The sequence below is a fragment of the Tachypleus tridentatus genome, chromosome 2, assembly GCF_004210375.1.
Source record: "Tachypleus tridentatus isolate NWPU-2018 chromosome 2, ASM421037v1, whole genome shotgun sequence".
Classification (NCBI taxonomy): Eukaryota; Metazoa; Arthropoda; class Merostomata; order Xiphosura; family Limulidae; genus Tachypleus; species Tachypleus tridentatus.
In genome coordinates, this window is record NC_134826.1 from 127,947,300 (window position 1) to 127,968,955 (window position 21,656).

The 21,656-nt window shown below is 32.9% G+C and overlaps 1 protein-coding gene across 5 annotated transcripts in view; it reads left to right on the forward strand.

Moving 5' to 3' along the window:
- LOC143245074 (aldehyde dehydrogenase family 3 member A2-like) overlaps positions 1–21,656 on the forward strand; it is a 45,262-nt gene that overhangs the window by 7,709 nt on the left and 15,897 nt on the right. For all 5 annotated transcript variants that reach the window (XM_076490894.1, XM_076490892.1, XM_076490897.1 and 2 more), the window contains exons 3-6: positions 4,019–4,162; positions 6,950–7,045; positions 8,850–9,071; positions 12,623–12,786. In XM_076490894.1, the coding sequence (XP_076347009.1) occupies positions 4,019–4,162; positions 6,950–7,045; positions 8,850–9,071; positions 12,623–12,786 (626 nt within the window). The remainder of the gene's footprint in view (positions 1–4,018; positions 4,163–6,949; positions 7,046–8,849; positions 9,072–12,622; positions 12,787–21,656) is intronic.

Sequence of the window (21,656 nt, forward strand, 5' to 3'; positions counted from 1 at the left end):
TGACATATCCAAAGATCATTCCCTCTCTGGTTTTCCTACACTTTCAGATGGAAAATTTCTTTTCTGTCCATCAGTTCTTTTCACTCAGATTGTGGATAATAAAGGTCAATATTTTGGATGCATTCCTTCACATTCTAATTGCTCCATCCTCCAGATGTTTTATGGGCTTCATCCACTGGAATTATCTTTTAATTCAATGCTCTTTGTTTTGGCATTGTGTCAGTTCATTATACATTCAGCTGCTTCATGATGGTATTTTCTCACCATTTTAACAAACTGGGTCTATGATTCCACCTTTACTTAGACCGTTGTCTTTTCTTGGTCCATTCCAAGGAGTAATTCTTTTTTCACACTTTTCTTTTTCAGGAGACTGCTCATTTGTGATGGTATATAGATTTTTATACATCTAGGTATTTTCTTTGACTCATCTCAACCAAGATCAGCCTTTTCTCTGTAACCTGAGAGCTATAAAGCGTCTGGTCACCAAGATTCTTGCTTCTCCTTTTCATCCAGTACAGGAAGGTCTTTTTCTTTTGGGGACTCTTGCTTCCCTAGAACCACACATTCCTTTAGGTCAAACACTCATTTCTCCTACACTGGATGTTGCAGGACCAGTTACATCTTTCATAAGTTCTCTTGTCTTCAGATTTCTGCCTACTTCCTTCTCTACTTGAACTGTCTTGACAGCTGGACCATTCTAACACTACCTCCAGAGACCCCCACCTGACAAGATATTCACCTATTCATCGATGCTGTCCTCTGTGGTTGAGGAGCATTACTGAATGACAACACGGATTCTGGTCTTTGGACACAGAGAATTAGTACACACTTTATATCAGTAAACTCAAACTATACTTGTTGTTTATCAAGGATTTTTCCATTATCTACCCTTTCTGATGGATCATTTAGTTATGAACCATTTGTGTAATTCCACAGTCATTTCATACATAACCCATGAAGGGAACAGCTGTTTGAGACTTTTGACCTACTTTTTTGGCTCATGTTTATTGTATTTATATGATTACATGTCAGATTCTGAGAGCTATGAAACTTGTTGCAGACTGCCTCTCTCATGAGCCTGATAACTACTATCTATTTTTAGTTTGGTTTGCTCTCATTTGGGCACACCTCTCAATGATGCCTCTGCCACCCCTCTTAAGTGATGGCATCCTCATCCTTTGGTTGTGGTTGTTAATGGTCTCAGTCAAGACTAGTCTTATTTTTTCATTATGCGTATTCTCTTCTTTATCTCCTGCTTTAGGTCCTTGCCAGGTCCTCTTGGTAATGCCTGTTTTGTTTACTTGCTTGACAGCCTTACCCCCCTATTCTGCCCAGTATCCCTTCTTTTTCATTTCAACTTTGAACTTTACAGTTTCATCAACTGATATCATCCCTTTATCATAATGTATGGGATTTGTTCAGTTCTTTGCCTGTTGAGTCATATTCTTTAGTTATGTTGCCTTTCTCTTGTGCCATTCCTGTTGTTCTTCCACTTTGTTGGTGTATCAGCATAAAGGGCGTATTTGTCCTTATTGTTTCAGCTGCTATTCTTTTCCTCCTGCCAGTCCATTGTACACCCTCTTTATGCTTTCTTTACCTTATTATGTAACCAGAGTTTGTCAGTCTTCCCCATTGCTGATTATTGGGCTGTATAATCCACATTTCACCATTCCTGCTACTGCAGGGTGTTTTCTTTCCCTGTTCACTTTATTCCAATCCTTTATTCTCTCTTTTGCCCAATTCCTATGCCCGAGTAAGATTTTATTATGGTTTTGCATGTTCTTATACGAGACGCACTCAAGCCATTAGCTTCTTCCTCTTTATGCCACCTTTCTATCAAGTCTTATTTCCTTCTTCTTACCATGCTTTTTTCAGATATATATGCAATTGGCTCTTTTCATACCCTTTTTTTCCATCATACCTGTATACTCTATCCAGATCAGTCTTTCTTTCCTCAGGCTTTTGCAGCTTGAGAAGGTGATTGTGCTTTCTTTTCTATCTCCTTTTGTTTTTTTCTCACCTCTGTAATCATTCAGAACTGGACTGGCTACTATGTCCTGTTAGGATTGCTTGATGTAACTTTTCACCTACTTCTCCCTTTTGTGATTCCTGTCATCATCTTTTCATACCTTGGAACCCTCTTCTTCTACCCTTACTGGATGGATCTATCAACTTCTTTGGTTGGTCTATGCATACTTGGACATGGATGCTCACAGACAATTTCATGTTTCTTCACATCAAATCTGTCATCTTACTCATTCTCTTGCATCCCACATCTGACTGTTTCATCTCCAAAGGATGTTTGACTTTCTACAATTGCCATTCTTCATTCAATCTACTATCTCTAGATGAGTAAACATAATTTAATTTTCATAACCCATTTTTAATTTAATAGGATCCCACCAGGTTGCTATTGTTGCCTCTTAGGTGATACTAACCCAAAACCTGCATTGAGTCAGGATAACTGAAAATGTTCATACCATATGCCCTGGCTTTACCAGTGGCTGTTGTTGAGATGGTATGCTCCACAAGACTACTTTAGATATTCTTGTAGTGTGTGTGTGTGTGTGTGTGTGTGTAAACACATGCACCATGGACATTGCTCCATTTGTCATAATGAATTTGCTAGAATAGGTCTACTGTATTGTTTTATGTGATGTACCTGCACATCTTTAAAATTAATTTCAAGATGCATCTCTTCCAACTTGAAATTTACTGATGTCTTTTGTCTTCTCAATCTTGATATCCAATAGAGAAAATCTTACAGGCCAATACATGGATGAATCCAAATACATTTTTACAGCAGTGGCATAGCTAGGGGGAAGCAAGTGAGTACATCTGCACCTGGGCACAACATCGGAGGGACACCAAATTGATGTTACATAATTGGAAATTATGTCTTATATTTGTCACGAGGGGGCACAAAAACTGACTTTGTCCCCGGGCACTGAAAACCCTAGCTATGCCACTGTTCTACATTTCTTTCTCTTAAGCTTTGAGATCCTATTTGCCATGTGCAGTTATTTTCCAAACTGGGTGGAATTCATACCAGGAGATTTTTTCCCTTAATAAATGCTAATTTGTTATTTGTGCCCACTTCTTTGTTGCATATGGTGAGACCCAGATATTTCTGTTCTGGTTAACACTCCTGTTAATAGTTATATGAATATTTGGGATTGATAAGTCAATTTATTAACATGGAAAAAAGTATTTTGTCTTAGGAGATTCTGTACTTGTACATTTTACTACAGCCAGGACTGTTGCACCTTTTTATCTCTTTCTTTTAAGAGATTCTTGTAGTTGCAATTCTTGCATTTTACTCAAGAGTTTCTACCTTTAACCCAAACACAAGTTCCACTCTCTGCACTGGTGGTATATGAGAGGATGATATCATCCTTTTTTTCAATTCCAGAGGGCATCTGATGGTTGATGATGTCTTTGGGGTATCTTTCCAACATCTGCATACACATTCTTGCACGGCATTAGAAATGCATATCTGAGGTAGGATGCCCATTCTCAGTAAGATATCATATAGCTTGTTAGGGAATATCCCTGTTTTCAATTTACTATTTAATAATAATGTACTTATTGCACTCCTCTTGTGGAGGTGTAGCTTGGGGCAGCTTGAATCTTTCTTTGGTTTGTTGTTACATTGTCAAACTGTAATTAATTCTAAGCACAGTTTTTGCTCACTTTTTTAAGTTTTTTTTAGAGAAATACATATTTTTTCTTTCTAGTTTTATTTTAAATAGTAGTTATAACCTGAAAATTATTTGTCAGAAGTACTGAAGATAATTTTAACATTAATATAACTTTCATTTTTTAATACATGTAGAAAATAATTTATGAAAGTACATATTTTTGTATATATTTAGTACATTATCCTATAATAATTCATACTATTTGAGGTTTTCTTTTTGTATTTTATGAGATGTGTGTAAAGGGCCTTTTAAGATGTAAGGTGTTTATGAATTTAAGATAAATTAATGAAAACACAATTTCTGTTTTCTCTTTTCAGGTGATTGACAAGCTACAAACCAAGTTCAAACAAGGGGTCACAAAGCCTTTAGATTATAGAACTCAGCAGCTTAAAGCTTTGTATCGGTTATGTAAAGAAAATGAAAATGCATTAGTGAAAGCAATGAGAGATGACTTGAATAAGGTATACTAAATATAAAAAAACAAACATTAGAGAAACTAGATTTTGATAGTAACATTTAAAACATTGTACAAGAGAAACAAGTGGAAAAAGCCAGCCAATCTATGAGGCTTCTCTTTAAACCCCTCGTACTACAGTAAAGAAACATGAGTACATCTTATGTCCACTAATTTATTCAACTGAGCTTTGGAAGAAACCAAGCTAAGTATATATACCACTTCTTTCAATGACACATACAGCAATTTGACACCCATACATATATTTTAAGAGAATGATAATACTGACAGTTAGTAAATTTAAAGCAAAATCAAAGGGAAGGACTGCATTAAAAACAGCAAATCCAAACCTCTGGGTAATGATATTAGTTTTTTATCACCCAAAACAGACTAAAACAAAAATTAAAAATGCTGCACTAATTGAAAGGATCCCAGGCTACAAGCTATAATGTGAGAAATTTATAAAATGTATCCTAGGTTTTGGAGGTGACTGAAGGAATAGGACCCACATTACAGTGGGGATACACCATCTATCAGTCTTAACCTCCATTTGCCAATCTTGCATAAAGAAATAAAGGAATAGCAATAGAAATTAAAATTATAGAAATAATAATTAGGGGAGTGAGATGCTTGTTCTCAAGCCCATGATGTCCCACCTCTCTATCACCCTTCACTGCCTGCAGACAGTTGTGAGAAGATGACTGGAGAACCAAAGTAAAGAAGAAAAAAATTAATTGAATAATAAAAAATAGGTCCCATCCAGTTATCTAAATTAAATTTCATACTAGTATAATTTGTTTAGTGGGCCACCAATTAGTGCCTTTCTACCATAATAAGGGGGTGGAATGCTGACTTCAAGAGGTAAGTTTGTTTAACTTACTTACTCCCAAATGGTAGTATCTTATTTTTATTTTTCAATTTTTTTTTCTTTACCTTAGAGAGCAGTTACCTTCCTGCATCTGTCTGCAGGCAGTGAAGGGTGATATAGATGAGATATTGTGGGCTTGATCACCCAAGTCTTGCTCTCCTAATTTCTATTTCTGTATCTATTATTTTTATTTTAATTGCTATTCCTTTTCTTTATTTTATTTCTTGATGTGAGACTGGCAAATGGAGGTGAAGACTAATAAATAGTGTATCCCCACGTCAGTGTGGGTTCTACTTTTTTAGTTGCCTCCAAAACCTTGGATACATTTTATAAATTTCTCACATCATAGTTTGTACCTTGGGATCGTTTAAATTAGTGTAGCATATTGTATTTTTGTTTTGGCTTGTTTTTGGTTTTAACAAATTTAATATAATAAAGGTGCACTTGTGCATCTAAAGCAAATTACAATGACCATCTACATTTAATTTGTAATTTACAGTTTTATCTCTTCTACATATTTCCATATAGTCAAAATGACAAGTTTTTGTTCAATACATTTAAATGTATAAACAGCTTTACAAATATCTAAACAATGAGGACATGTTTGAAGTGCAAGTACATAATGTTTGCTTATATCTGTATCTATACAAATGTTCATGAGTTATTTTGATATATATTTTTCATATAAATCATTTTAAGGCTAAATATTTACAAAATAATTGCAGGGAAAATAATGTATTTACATAAGTAAATGAACTAGAAATGATTTAGCTATAAAAACAATTTTATAAAATGTTAAGATTGTTATTAACCTCTGTGTACTCACTAATGTAAGTTATTTTACCATGTATGTAGTTGCTTTTTCTTTCGATGATTGGCTGGCATGGTCAGGTGGTGAGGTCACTTGACTCCTAATCTACAGGCCTAAAATTTGAATACTGCCCCACCAAGCATGCTTGCCCTTTCAGCCATGGAGCCTCTATAATGTGATGGTCAATCCCACTATTCATTGGTAAAATAGTGGCTGAAGAGTTGGCAGTGAATGGTGATGACTAGCCTTAAAACAAAAATTTTCAGTGGAATATTGAGCAACTTTCTTGAAAGATATGATAGTTTGATATTATTTATTAAAGCAAATTACCTTCACAGATCTTACTAAGTGAATATACTTGTCTAACAAGGAATTTGGATAGTCATAAAGCAGTTTGGTGATTAGAGTGTATTGATTCATTATTTGGATATCCTCACTATTATTGATTGTTTTGGTTGTAATTCCAATAAAATTTCATGGGTTTGAACAGTTTATGAGATTTAAGTTAGTCCTAAATCTATATACTAAGCTAACAATGCAAAATAACCCTCATAAAGGTAAGGTACAAAATAAAATTATATAAATATGTAATATTAAACATTTTAACCAAAAAACAATGAAACTTGTGAAGTTCTAGATTGAAAGCTTTTTGAGAATCCTTTAAAAATACTGTCAAAACCACAAAATAGGGTTTTTTGATAAAATTTTATGGTTATTTTTATCTTACATGGTTGATAATGCTTTTGATGTAGAAATTTCTTTATTACACTTAAACTAGAAATTATAAGACAGTAATACAAAGCTATTAGAAGTTTTTATTTCTTTCATGGTTCTTATAAAGTATTGTGCATTATTTTAATTCCAAAGCATTTTGCTCATGAATGTTAACTGTAAACATTATGTATTCATAATATATGGCATCTTTTACATAAAGTATGTTCACATAATGAGTCACTGAAAGATAACTCACCTTATTATTTTGATCTTTACTTAGCTTATGATCAGATTAGTTTGTTTCAGTTAATAAAGAGTAATTGCATGTTTATTCACTTTATTTGTGAATATTCAGCAATAGTTCTTTTTAGTAAAAATGTTTTCTACCTTGTTTTTTACAGCCTTACTTTGAATCTGTGATTTGTGAGATTGAGTTTGTACGAAATGATATTAGAGGGATGTTAATAAACCTAGAGAAATGGGCACAAGAAGAATATGTGAGTTTTTCTTCATAAGGTTTTGTAATAAATGTATGTAATTGCACTTTTCTTGTAATGTTTGTGATAGAAGATGTAAGACCTAGTTTTCAATGCTAAGCAGTTTTAATATTCAAGTATCAAATATATATTTTTAGTTGACTCATATTAGAAATATCAGTAATGTATATTTTGATGAAGGGATTGACTGCTTAGACTTCAAATAATATAATTTTTTTTTATTATTCTTTAGAGTTGTTGTGATCAAAAGACTTTAATTGAAGCTAATAGCTGTTGTTTTTTTGTAAATTCATCTAGCATTATATAAGTTTTCCACAGCTTTAAAAATCCAATGTATATACAAGTTCTATCTTAACCTTTTGTTACCAACTATGGATACATTTGTTTCAGTATATTTCAATATTTTTTAAATTATAGAACCAATAGGCTGTTTATTTTATCACTTGATGGCTATATTTAAAAAAAAAACATTTGAAAGCAATATACATAAGTCATATTAGCCACATGACTTTTTTTAACTCTTCACAGTAGTAGGGTTTTAATGTTTATCATTAAAAAAAAAACATCTACATTTCTGGGAAGGAGACTTTTCAGTCAGTTATAAAGTCAGTCTTAAGAGATTAAGTATACATCTGTGAAGTCTTTAAACTGTTTTAAAGGTTGAAACTTGAACCATTTTAAAAATAAAACAAGTTGTTTTTAAAAAGGAAAGTATGTTTTGTTAAAATTATATATTGCTATAATTTTTGGATTTTGTTTTAATTCGGTTGTTTCAAAAATTGTAATTCAATATATAAAATAAGTAACTCATTTATTTTGGAGTCTTTTAACTTTCTTAAGATTTTTAAATACTTTTTAAATAATTTCTTTTGCTTATGTCTTTTTTTTTTCTCATTTCGTGCCCTGAAGTTGGAGCACATAATGCTTTTTGTATAACTTTATTCTTCAAATAAATTAAAAAATATCTTGTTATGGATAATTTTAAGTAATTTTGAAACCACTGATAAGAAAATAACTAGCAGTTTTGTACAGAACTTGTAAATGTTATAGTTATAAAAATGTGACTTTTATACTAGTAAAACAAAGTTACTTTTTGATCTGCTAAGAAAGTTAGTGGGTGATAATTAAAATTGTTAAAAAAGCTTATGTTGAAATATTGGTGTTGACAGTACATTTTCAAATATTTATACACATTGAACACATTCAGAGTGAAACAGTGAAGATCACTTTGTCACAACAAAATTTGAAAAACTCATATTCATATATTTCAAATGATAAAATATATTTTCTGAACAGATTTTGTATAGATTCATAAGCTGAATTTTCCAGAGTTCTTTCTACTTTTTTATTTTGTCTATCCAGCAAAAGCTAATGCATAATTTGTGGGTGAAATTTCAACAGAATCCAAAAAATAAGTTTTGGAAATTTCAAATGTCTAGAATTTTTCTTTATAATATTTCACTTTATTATGTCTTTGTCATCAGTATAATAGCATATCCAGTTAAAAAAAAAATTAAACTTGTTTTAAAATAATGTAACTGTGGAAGTGAGATACTTTCAAGTCCTTGAATTTTATAGTACCATTTCTGTGAATTTTTTTATAAAATATGTTTCTTAGAATTACCTGAATATTTCTTAACATAATTTAAAGATAATATTTGCTATAAACTATAAAGAGCAATGAGTGTCAAGCATATATTAACAGTTTAATCACATTTTTAAGTTATTTTAAACCAGTTATCAAATGTTTGAAAATAAAAACCATTGTTCAAATACTTATTCATATGATTATGATTTCATTTAGACTTCAAAACACATTTTGTTGACGTTTGATTCTTCATATATTCGACGAGAACCGTATGGTGTAGTTTTGATTATTGGAACATGGAATTATCCAATTCAGATGACTCTTAGCCCTTTGGTTGGTGCTATTGGTGCAGGAAATGCTGCAATTGTGAAACCTTCAGAAATATCACCAGCAACAGCAAGAGTGTTAGAGGAGCTTTTGCCTCTCTATCTTGACAAGGTAGCTTTTGATATGTTTTTGTCTTTGAACCAACAAATTAATTCATATTCTTGTTGATAAGAGGTAGAGAAGCAGACTAGTTTTCTTTTAAACTGTTAACTCCAGTATGTTTAAAATTTTTTATAAAAAAGTGTAAATAGACTTATTCAATTTAAAATTGCAAAATTTGGTTTAATATTTGCCTGATAATTTGTAAAAAAATAACTGTATTATCGCAAAATAACATGGAAAAAGTGTATAAGTTGTCTTTACAGTCTTACGAGGAAATGTGAAGTTGAGGCATCAAGAAATGTTAAATGAAATATGTACAAAACTCTAACCATCATGCAGTGCATTTAAGTGATGGTTCAAACATTTGAAGCACTTTTGCTATACAGAGGATAAAGTACCTTATATTAAAATGATTTTGAATATTTGAATTAGCAATGATGTTACAACCATTATGTGGTGTTTTGTGGTTAGTGGAAACTGATCACTTTTGGGAAGAGTGGTGTAACATTCCTTTCTGACACAAAACATTCATTCAGATCATAAAGGTTTGCTCATACTGAGCATTTAGAATTTCTAATATAAGAATATTACTTGTATTTAACAACACTGGAGAACAAAGTAATTTAAATCAATTTAAGACACCAGCAACACCCAGGAAAAGACCTGCAATAAGTTGACTAATACCTGCAGTGAGCAAAATGTAAAATCTTGTAACATAATAGTCAGTGGCAAAAGCTGCCCATGTGCCCTAGGCAACAGTGCATGATAATCAAGAAAGATCTTCATCTGGAAAAGTGGCATAAATTGATTCTATAATGTAGCAGTTTGGGTGTCTGACACATTAGGCAACTGGAAAGTGAAATGGGTATTTAGGCTATTCTATACAATGGCATACTGATTAAGGACTTTAGAAAGAGGCTCTAGGAATCCATCCTCCTCTTACGTTAGATGACTTATGACAGAATCTTTTGCAATCTAAATTATGCTGTAGAGCTTATTCTTGATATGTAGTTAGTTATAAGACAGAGCATGACCAGACATGTACTGTAATGTCATGACGAGGCTTGTAAAAAAGTATTTTAATATAATGTAATCAACCTCTGTTTGATATAGTTTAACTGACACACTTAAAGAAGTAAAATTCAGAGAATGAAGATCAGTTGTGACCATATGAAGTTATTCAGATATTTAACACTTCTGATGGCATTATTGTTAAACAATGGAGGTTGAATTGAAAAAAAGATACTTTGGCCAAGGGACAAAATGCTAAAAGAAAACTGTGTCACTTTTCAAGATCTACTTACCCCCTTTTTGTCTCAGAAGACATCTTGAAAATTAGAATATGCATTTTTTTTGCTTTTATTTAAGAGTAAACATTGAAAACAAATCCTGGATTTTCATATTTAAAAAAAAAAAGGTAAAATGCACTAATGAGATAGTTGTTCTCCTACTTTCTGTTTAAATCTACAAGACTTAGTATCATAATATCTATATTAATTACATTATTTTGCAGACAAAAGTACTGTGCACAGACGTAGTGCTTCTTTAAAATTAGTAAAATGTTAGTATACAAATATGGTTTTAAAATGTGTGATTCATAGAATTGGAAACACTGAAACATTTCTGTGGCCACTGGTTAGATTTTTTTCAGTGTGAAAAGGATAAAGTGGATAAAGGATATTAATAGTCATATTTCTAAAAAAAAATTCTGTATAACCAGCTTTTATTGTTTTGAGAAAACTATCTTTTTTTTTCTGCAGATTTCATAGAACATTCTATGTAATAAGTGAAATAATTAAATAAAACCATTATCAATTTGTGTGTGTGTATATATATAAAAATTAAATAAAATGTACAGTGCACCATGTAAATACCTCAAGTACAAAATGGTGATAAAGAAATTGTGGTTTACTTTAATTCTGCCATGAACCAAGATAGCAGTTAACACGCATACATGCGTGCATGCAATATTTTTACCATTTTTCATATTTCTCCTCAAGCTAGAAGTCAGACTACTCTGCTCCTAGTGTAGTTTGATAATATTGTTGCATTAATTTAAATGGGTTTTTTATGTAACTAGAAATTTGTGAACAAAAGGGACATGTATATATTGTCTTTAGTTTTGGTTTGAAGTTTGGAAGAAAAGAATTTCTAAATGTTTGTGTGCTAGACTTCCACAGTTCAGAATTTTTAGGAACTAGCATGACCCTAGAAATCTATCCAAATGTCTTTTTAGCAATAACACAAATTATGTGACCAAAAGATATCCAAGAAGCAAAGTTTAATAATAAATAATGTCTTTGACATCAGGTGGTGTGAAGTTTACATTCTTGGTTGTTAATTTATCACATCCTCAAGATGGTGACAACGTAAATCACCTGTACATTGTTTTCCTCAGTTTCTTTTACACTGTCTTGTAGAGGTTGATCATTGATTGAAATACTACATACTGTTTTATAGTACTTCAATAAAATTTGAAAATTATTGAAATAAACATTCAAGATAAAAAAATACCTTAAAGATTAAATATTTATTTTATCTTGAATGTTTATTTCTATGTATAAATTATTACTATCCAGTAGAACAGAACTTGTTCCACTGTATTTCACAGTGTCCCAGTTGCTTTAAGACACCCCAAACTACATCTTTGTATCTTGTACTACAACAGAGGAACAATTAGTATGATTTTTGTTAGTTTATAACAATGTTTTTAATTTATTCTAAATAATTTTTAATTAATGGAACATTCTTTACCTAATTTTATTAATGATAAACTTTAGATAATTCTAAAAGTTAATTTCTGTTTGCCAATAAATAATCTAAAAAATTGTCTTGTGAACTGTAATTTTTTCATAAATGTGGCTTCAAAAATGAATTGTTTGATCCTCCTGATGTGTGAATTGAAAATGTGTATCAAATTAGTGCATTATTCATGATGTTAGAAAAACATATTCAAGAAATCAATTTAGTTTGAAAATATGATACCCTGTAACCTGAGCACTTTTGAAAGGTCCATCTTTTCAGAGCACTTTGATTATAAAGTATCACATTTTTTAATTATTTGGCATGCTATTATATACCAAGTTTTAGTTACCAGTTTTAAAGGATATTCATATCTTTGTTCCTTAGCTAATTTCATTCAAAGATAATTGTTAAGGTTCTGAAACTCATATTTTAGAGAGACATTGTCAACTCTAAATTTTAAGCTAGCATTTGTTAATAGCAGTAAACTAATTTATGTGTAAGTGGTCACTGCTAGTACTTTTGTGTTACTATGTTTTTCTATGTAATCAATTTTGTTTTTAAGAAAAGTAATATATTGCAGGAAAACATGTTTGCTTGGAATTTTTTACTTGGAAATGTTCTTGTTAACTCTGTGGAGATAGTTATTGTGATTTAGAAGTATTTTAACAGTGCAATTAGTTTTTCAAAATCTAAAATGTTTCTTTTTTTATGAATGAACAACTTGATGCATTGTATTGTGTGTAATAGGATTAATTTTTATCTATCTCAAATGATTTACATTACCTTGTACTATAACTCTGTTTTCACACTTACAGGACTGTTACAAAGTGATAAATGGAGGGGCTGCAGAAACTACAGAACTTTTAAAAGAAAAATTTGACTACATTTTTTACACTGGTAGTTCATCAGTTGGTAAAATAATTGGAGATGCAGCAAATAAATATCTTACACCCTGCACTTTAGAGCTTGGTGGAAAAAGGTATATCATTAAATTTAGAAATTAATTACAGTAAAACTATTAGAAGTTAGTATTATTTGATTGTAATTGTAAAAGGTATCAAAGAAGTAACGGAGTATAGATGATTAAAATAACATCTTTTTTTTTTCAATACAACTAGTATTCTAATAAATATTTGGTCATATTTAAGTAGTGATAACTATCATGATATATCAGCTTTTGTTTCTTTCTTCTTTTTTTTTTTTTACAAGGAACCTGATAAGAGAATATTAAGAACAACTATGAATTTCATAATGTTAAAAGAATTAAATATTGCAATCTTAAAGACCTTCTCCAAGTGTTAATGAATAATATGCTTGTATTTTGTAATAATTATTTTAACTAATATAATATTATGATACAAGAAGGCAAAGCCTCTCTAGACATTATTCAAATAACCCCAGAAATACAAGTTTTTCCTCGAGTTTTCACTCATGCTGACCAACAAGTTATTTGACCCAAATTTCCAAATGTCGTTTACGCATTTCAAAGCATGTGTCATTTATCTTTAGTTTTCCTCTCACCCAACTTCCAACAAATGATGTAAGTATTAGGATAACTTCATAGTTCAGTTGTTTTTGTTGACAGTCATGGTATTGACTTTCCTACAGTATTTTTTCTGATGTAGATGTTTCCATTATTATTAGAATTTATACAACGTAGTTGGAGGTTTTACTTCTGCAATTTTCCTTCAGTGTGGAGGAAAATCTTGTTAATGTGTCATCAGTACTAATTGTTTGAAATGTTGAAGTCATATACCTGTGTTTATGGTGGGTATCACATTTGTATAACTGCAAGCTCTAGTCATGTTGACATTTGTATTTATCTCATCTTTTTCCTCTCAAATATGCCATATTCTCCAAAGTTTTGTATTTATTTCTGTTACACTTGAGAGTACTTATGTTACATAAGATGATTTTAGTATTTTAATTTTTTTATTTCTTCAATTTTATCCTGAGATTAGGATTATATATATATATATTTTTTTTTTTTTTAAACTGTGTTTATATACCTCATACTTTTGTTCTAACATTCCTTTTCAAGCTTTTGACTCTGTTTAGTTATTGGATTGGGAGGGGTTTTCCATGCGATTGTTTTTTGTTTTTCTTTACTCTGACTTATTGTCAGTTTCTTTTTTTACATGTTATGATTTGTCTTGTTTTATGAAGTTATTTATTTTTTTCATCATTAGTAGCTTTTCTGTTTTTTATTATTATTTTTAGTTATGATCAGGTAACAAATGTGACATATTCATTACCTATAGATCTCCTAAATATTGCTCCTATTGCAATGTAGTTCTTTTATTACTTTAATACATTAGCCCATTTGACTGAGTTGCAAGGTAGGTACTCATTTCTTAATAACCTAACCATATTACCATTTGGTTGAAGTATCTACAGAACCACATATTATGAAAATAGTTTTCTTTCTAAAATATTTCTGCTCCTGTAGACTTTGTGGCTCTTATTTTCTCCAACAAGAATTAAACAGTCATTTCCACAGTGTATGCTGTTGGATTTTGTTCACCCTAGACAGATTACCACAATGACTTTAGATGTTTCTTCTTTGTCAGTAGATGTGATGGCTCTTGCATTGTGGGTGGTAAAGACTTTCATTTGGCCTGGGCCTTTTTCATGATTTGAGACATACTTCTCTCCTGTAATTCCCATCCATGAGGATGTGGATTTTAGATGGCCTTTCCAACCATATATATGTGCAAATGATTCTTCTAGTGCAAATGTGGATTTATTTAAGTATTCTGCATTCCTCCATGATTGTTCTTATTATTATTTAATTCCCTTTCTCGGAATATTATGCTTATGATCCTTCCCCTGATATCTGAAGTCATGCTAAAAATATTTTTAATGTCACTCTGGTGTCAGTATGCCTCATCTCATCTAGATGGACCCCCAAACTATGGAGACCCTTCTTTAATATTAGGATTGTAATCCATTGTCGCATGTTTGTTTCTTTTAAACTCATTTTTTGTGCCTTCACCTACTCTTGTTATCTCTTTACATTATTTATTCTCTATCATTCGTCTTTAAGAAGCAACCTACTATTCTTCTAAGGGGTTTTTAGCATTCACTCATTCTCCTCCTTGGTTTTGCCCCTTCATACATGGTTACATTTTTGCTGGGATTTATTGTTGAGGGATATCATTCTTATCCATTTATATTTATCTCTTGCACAAGGCATTGTTTCTTCTTTGTGTCCCTTCTTTTCCAAACTCCTCGTCCAGTTGCTATTTCTCATTCTTCCAGTTCCTTTCTGCTCCATCTTTTCATCGTGTTCTTCTCCTGTGATCTGTTATCTTTAATGCTATCATTGACTATTCCTTTAAGCTTAGGAACAGTGCAGACACATTTGTCTCATTTTGCAGATCCATGGATTCCCTTTGTGGCTAACAGTTGTGTGCTACAAGTCCTATCAATAGGCCTTTCCCTTTGTTTTTCTTCTCTTTCTTCCTTGTCTCCTGTTCCCATTCCCTTCTTCCTTCAGGGCATCATGTCTGTAGCCAGTATTCCTTCAAGATGGTGTCAGAGATTTTGAACAAGGATGGTATCGAAAGGGTTTCTCGCCTTTCTCAGGGATTTTACTCGCATCTCTCTGTTATTCCCAAAAAAAAACAGGGTAAAACATTAAATCATAAATTCTTCTAAAACATGCATACCTTCTCTCACACTACTTTGTGCATCTAAGAACTGGTCTGATTTTTCTTACTTGCTTCAGTCTTTTATGCCCCAATTAATTGCCCTTGGTGATATTTGTCTCATGACACTCTCCACCCAGGTTAGTGTGATCTCTTCAGTTAGTGTTGCCACTTTTTTTCTTTACAAAGTATTATTGATGGGTTTTTCCAATGCTACAGTTGTTACAAGTGTCTTGGTTCAGATGGCAAACATATATCAACAGTCAGGAATTCCAGGGTCTATGGATGGACAACAAGGCTTCCTTCCTTGTTGTTTTAGTTCCTTTTGCTCTTCAAATGACAAAACATCATGATATGGACTTATTAAGGGGAAAATCATCAAGCTTCATTGTGACAATTTCATTATGGTGTTTCACATTTCTCATCAAGGAGGTACTTAGTCCAGGGCTTCTTGTTTTTGAATCTTGGACCTCCTTTCATGGGATTACTCTCAACATATCACCATACTAGCTTTCCATGTTCCACAGGTGATGAGTATAGTAGTATATCAATTGTCTCAACCCAAATGGATTCTCCCAATAGAACAGATGCTGCATCACTATGTTCTGTTGGATTGGCTCTCATTTTGCAACTTTGATTGGGGAGCCACTCATTGGAACATCCAACTACTGGCAATTTAGTGTCCAGTAGAAGATGTATTCTCTCAGAACGGAATGGGATTACAACATTAGATTTCTACCTCCAATTCATATGTTACCCAAGGCACTAACTATGGCAACTACACCCTAGTTTCTGCTTCTGTGGTATCTTCATGAGTGTACACCTCTTTCTTTTCTTCTTTGGTTATCTCTGTTAAAACAGTTGAACTGACATGGTATACCTGGTTGTCTAGAAGTTTAAGCTTCAAGTATAGAGATTATGCACTCTTTTGTGTGGCATTGGGGTTTAATGTTTAAGATTGCCAGGTATCTCTCTCGATCTTTGTTTAATCCTGTAATAGACATTTATCAATGGAAATAACACACATATTGGCAATGGTATATTGGGAAAAGATTGAACCCACTTTGACCAAAAGTGTCAAGCTTAACTCATTTTTTGACCTGGCTCTTTGCAAAGGTTTTTGAATTTTTCTGCAGTTGCTCTGTATAAGGTGGCTTTATCAACTACCATTCAATATTCACAACAAAATATTATTTGAATCCCCAGTACTCCACTGATTCCTCATTTTGCTTTTGTTCCAAATGACCAGTTCCAATTATCTAACTGGTATATTAAATTTACATTGCATGGCCTTTTCTAACATCTGTTTGTGACTTTAGAAGGTTTATTTTTCATAGCTGCTGACATATAGGCCTCAACATTCAGACTGGTTTGTGCTATTTGTCAAATGAACTTTTTTTAAAATTCTACCTATATCTTCAGATTAGTTCTTCTTACCCAAGACATTGTCAGAGTGAGAAAGGGATAAAACAGTTTCACAGATTCATCTGATCACTATTTTTCACTTCTATTTCTGATCAGATTTCAATTATTCTATGTTCAGTGAGGATAATGAAGGTTTGTTGCCAAACTGATGTTTTTAGAAATGATAGACAATCAATTTATATTTTGGGCTCTCTTTGAAGGAGAAGTATCTTCTACAAGGTGCATCTGATCCAGAAAACATTTGCAGATTGGTATATGGATCTCTCCCAATACTTTTATCTTGCATTATTTTCATTATCTGGCAGTATTTCCATCTGAGTCTTTTTGTTTATCCTTAAAGCTCTCTCAACCATTTCTGCTAGATTATACAGAGGGGTGAGTATTTTCATTTTTACCTTCCAAGGCCCCTTACCTTGTTTTCACAGGATCCCACTCTCCTACAAATATTGCCCATGCAATCTATCAAAACAGTTATACACAAGCAACCACTAATTAAGGGTACTCTATCCAGGTTGCAACAGACTCTATAAAAATGAAGTATTCCATAAGACCATTTAGAGGCTGACAGGGTGGTATTAATGTATGTTACTGGACTGCTACTCATGGATAAAGGGGATTCTACCAGTCCCTGCCAATAATTGAGTTGAATAAATCAGGATTGATTGGCTTTTAAAAATTTAGAGAATGATTGCACTGTTTTCAGAGCACTGTTCCTCATAACTTCCCAAAACGAATTACTCCCTATTTTCTACTTGTGGAATTAGGGAGTCCTTACAACATCCAGTTTCCAGTTGCTGGTGTGGTGGACAAAGGCTTTTCCTTCAAAATGTTAAAGTGAATTCTTCTATCTTGGAGAAGAGGGTGAAATTGGGGTCTTCCTATCTGTATCCCTGCATGTTTCTTCCCAGGTGTTAACAGGAGAGACTCCAGCCTATATAGAAGCCTTCTTGCAACACTAGTTCATATTTGATGTTTGACTATTCAGTTGGGATGAGCATCACTCTTTTTTATGATCAATATTAGTTCTGTACATTGTTTATGGAAAATGATCCATTGTTTCCTAGTAATTTTGAATGAAGACTGGTCCTATTCTGGGAATTTAGATGAGTATGGTTTGTTTCACATCCTCCCCTTAATTCTGGGGGCAGATAGAATTGACCTTGCCCATTTAGTTGGGGAGAAAGGTTGAATCTTCATAGTTCCAGACCAAATGAGTTCTGTTTCCTTTGGTTGAGAAAGGCATACAAGATCTCATCATTCTGAGGCTGGGGTGTTGCTTTTTGGACTTCTTTAAGTTGAAGAGAAGACTTGTCCTTCTGGTGTTGTTAATATTCTTGTTGTGATACTGTCGGCTTGAAATGCATCACTCCATGGCTACAGGTTGGGATCCAATCATGAGTGTAAATACACTCACACACAGTGAGTCTTACATGTTGACACTCATATGGGACTTTTTGTTTGTGACTATTTGGTCATATTTCGAAGGCAATTGATTGGAAGATGTGGTCCTCTGAGATGGCCTGTCCATTTACAAGATGTAACATCCCATAAATTTTAGCTATGGGGTATGAATAAAAATGTATGTCACAAAGCCACAGGACATACATGATCTTCAGGAAAGGATTACAGAAGTCATACGACTTGGGATGTGCTCTAGAGCTCTGGATGCAAGATTTGACCACTTTCACACATGCATAGATATTTGTGAAAGCAATAAAAACCCATGCAAGTGTTAACTTTTTTTTAATCTCCCTATGTATATTTTGCAGTTCATTTGCCTGGGATAGAGGTACCAAGGCCACGTAATTCCAACACTGAGCAGTCAAATCTTGGCTCTGTGCTTGGGTCCTTGCCAATAGTGATGATAAATCATGTAAAATTTCAAACAAAGTGCATGAATTAAGTTTGAAGTGAAAAGCATATCTTTTGTGGATATAGTGTTATTCCCCCATTAAGGTGCCAACCTTCTGTTGACACACCCATGATGTATGCAGATGCTTTTTGTATAGACAGTGTCCTCACTGGTCCCTTCACATTATTAGTATGAGAGGAGGTAGATATGTCACACACATTTTCTCAAATCGAAAATTTATTTCTAATAATATTTATCTTTTTTATGCTTTCCTGCTTTTTCTCCCCACTAAGAGTCAGTGTTTGAGACTGAGGATTGAGTCAATTGTGAAAAAATAACATTCTCTGAATGAGGTGCTTATATACAGTACCAGGATAGAGGGTGCATTGACATAGGTGGAGAGTGTTCAAAACAAATATTGCCAAGTGTAATTTAAATGGGATATAAAAGACTTGAGCTAGTGAGACAAATTGGACCAATGCTTAGATGGGCAAAGGAAGAAACCTTGGCAGTCAAGTAATAGCTATAATGTGAGAGGAGGTAAGTATTGGAAATATATTTTTGATTCAAGAAAACATTAACTCTTACGGCTCAGCCATTTTTTTAGACCTTCCTCAATTTACCATGAAGACTTTTCTCACCTTCTGATGGTCATTTTCTCCAGAGTTTTGGATAACAAAGTTGAATATCTCCAATGTTTACCTTCACATCTGCTTCGAGATTGGTAATCCAGCTACTACCTTTGGTTTGAGCATTAAGGTCAAGTTTATCAGTTCCAAGCTTTTTCTTTTTCATCACATAATCCATATCTTTGCTTATCACATTTATGGCTTGCAATTAAGATTCTAACATTACGTGGATAATTGGCTCCTTTTAGCTTCATCTCATCACAACTTGATGGGGGTGAAAGTCTTAAAGACCACAAAGGTCATGGAAGTAAGCCATTCTTAGATGAAAACCCATTAACAGAAGCAGTTGAGAGACTCTTGCACAACAGTACATGAGCTTGTAGAAAAGCTTGCACAAGCAAATCAAGTATTGCCAACCACCTGAGTGTGATTGGAAAAGATGAAAAGGTTTGATAAGTGGGTTCCACATGAGCTGACTGAAAATCAATAAAATCAGTGTCATGAGACCTGTCAAGAATGATGCTCCAAAAATTGAATGAATTGGGAATCAAGGTTCTGCCTCATCCACCTTATTCCCTATACTTTTACCCTACAGATTTTCACTTTACAAATACTTTGACAAGTTTTTGAACAATAAACACTTTCAAAACTAGGCAGCTGCAGAAGGAAGTTTTCAAGGAGTTCATTGTTGGTTGCCATTTTTTTGAAAGCAAAATGGTATTGTCTGAAGTTTTCAAATGCCTTTGAAGAGTGTTTAAATTGCTACTGGGATACCAGGACCGATGCTGTATAAAGCTCTGAATATGTAATTTATGATAAATTTTTCATAAACCATAATAGGATTAATAATAGCAAATAGATATCCATATAATTCATGGAGAGACACAAATTGATTAAACTGTCTTAAAATGATTCTACACACTTCATAACTATCACATATTTATAATCCAGCTTTCAGTGTACAAGAAAAACTTGACATCAGCTTAAAACTTTTGAGGTATTCCAGGCTTATTTTAACATCATTCACTTTTAACTAATCCTAATTACAAAATTAAACATTTACCTTACAACACTACCCATTTTCTGTCATGTGAATTTCCTATATAATCGTAATAAATCAAATATAACAAATACTACATTAAGTTTTTTTATTTGCCAGTTTTTTTTCTTTGTTTCTTCTTTCGAGCATGGCATGTGGATGGAATGATTTCTTTCAGGTTTTTTTGCTGGTTTTTCTGTTGCTACGAGAACCCCTTTTGTATAGGTAGTTGAGTGAACTTACTGGCAGTTTCACCTTGGTTATTCTCTGAAAATGGTATTGACAGGAACTCTAGTTTCTCAGCAGTATGGGTTTCTGGTGGTAAGTTCTTCTCTGGAGTTAGCCAGTTGGTCTTTCTCTTATTAGCATACTTCCAAAGATGACTGCAGTGAATGTCTTTGATTTGGATTACCTCTCCTCTGGACACCTACTTTGTGATGAGAACTACTCAATCACACCATGTCACCTTGTTTTATCAGTGCTCACAACATAGCTACCTTTTGCTTCTTCACAAGCCAAGTTAAGTTTTCCTGGGTAAATATATGTATGGCATCTTTTTTTTTTTTCTCATCCAGAAGAGTTCTTCCAATCACCATTTCCTCATAACATGCTAGAGTATTTGGTTCCACTATGTTTAAGTCACTAGATGAAAAATTATTGATATTAACTTCTGATATGAGTATTTCATTCCATGATTACGGTCCCTGTTTCCAGAAGTTCAACTTCTAATACAGTAATTGCTATGTAATGTGTAGGGATTTCCTATTCATATATCATGAAGATATTTAAGGCTGTAATGACCTTACATCCATGTCTCCACGTGAAGTCAGCTCCTAGAATGTTATATTTTTCTTAGTGCAGACTACCCATACATAATGAGGCACAGAGAAATTGTAGGAACCTGAAGTCTACCTGTTGTTTGAATCTTGTTTTACTTGTTTGTGGAGGTAAGTTCCCAGGTTTTATTAACAAACCAGAAAAAACAATTGTAGTTTTCAAACCAGTGTTGATCAGCATACTGCAAGGTTTTCTGTCAACAAGCTTGGAGATTCATGAGTGATTTTTATGAATTAATGAACTGTTATTCCAATTTATGGTAGGTGGAGTATTTCCAACTGAACTTTGTCCCATAAATCCAACTAATATCTCATTTTCTTGATGTCTTTTTATCTCTGTGTTATTTTTCTGAGCTGTTTGGGCTCTATCTCTTTGCTTTGATAACAGCTGTTAATTCATTAGTCTCAGCCATAATGG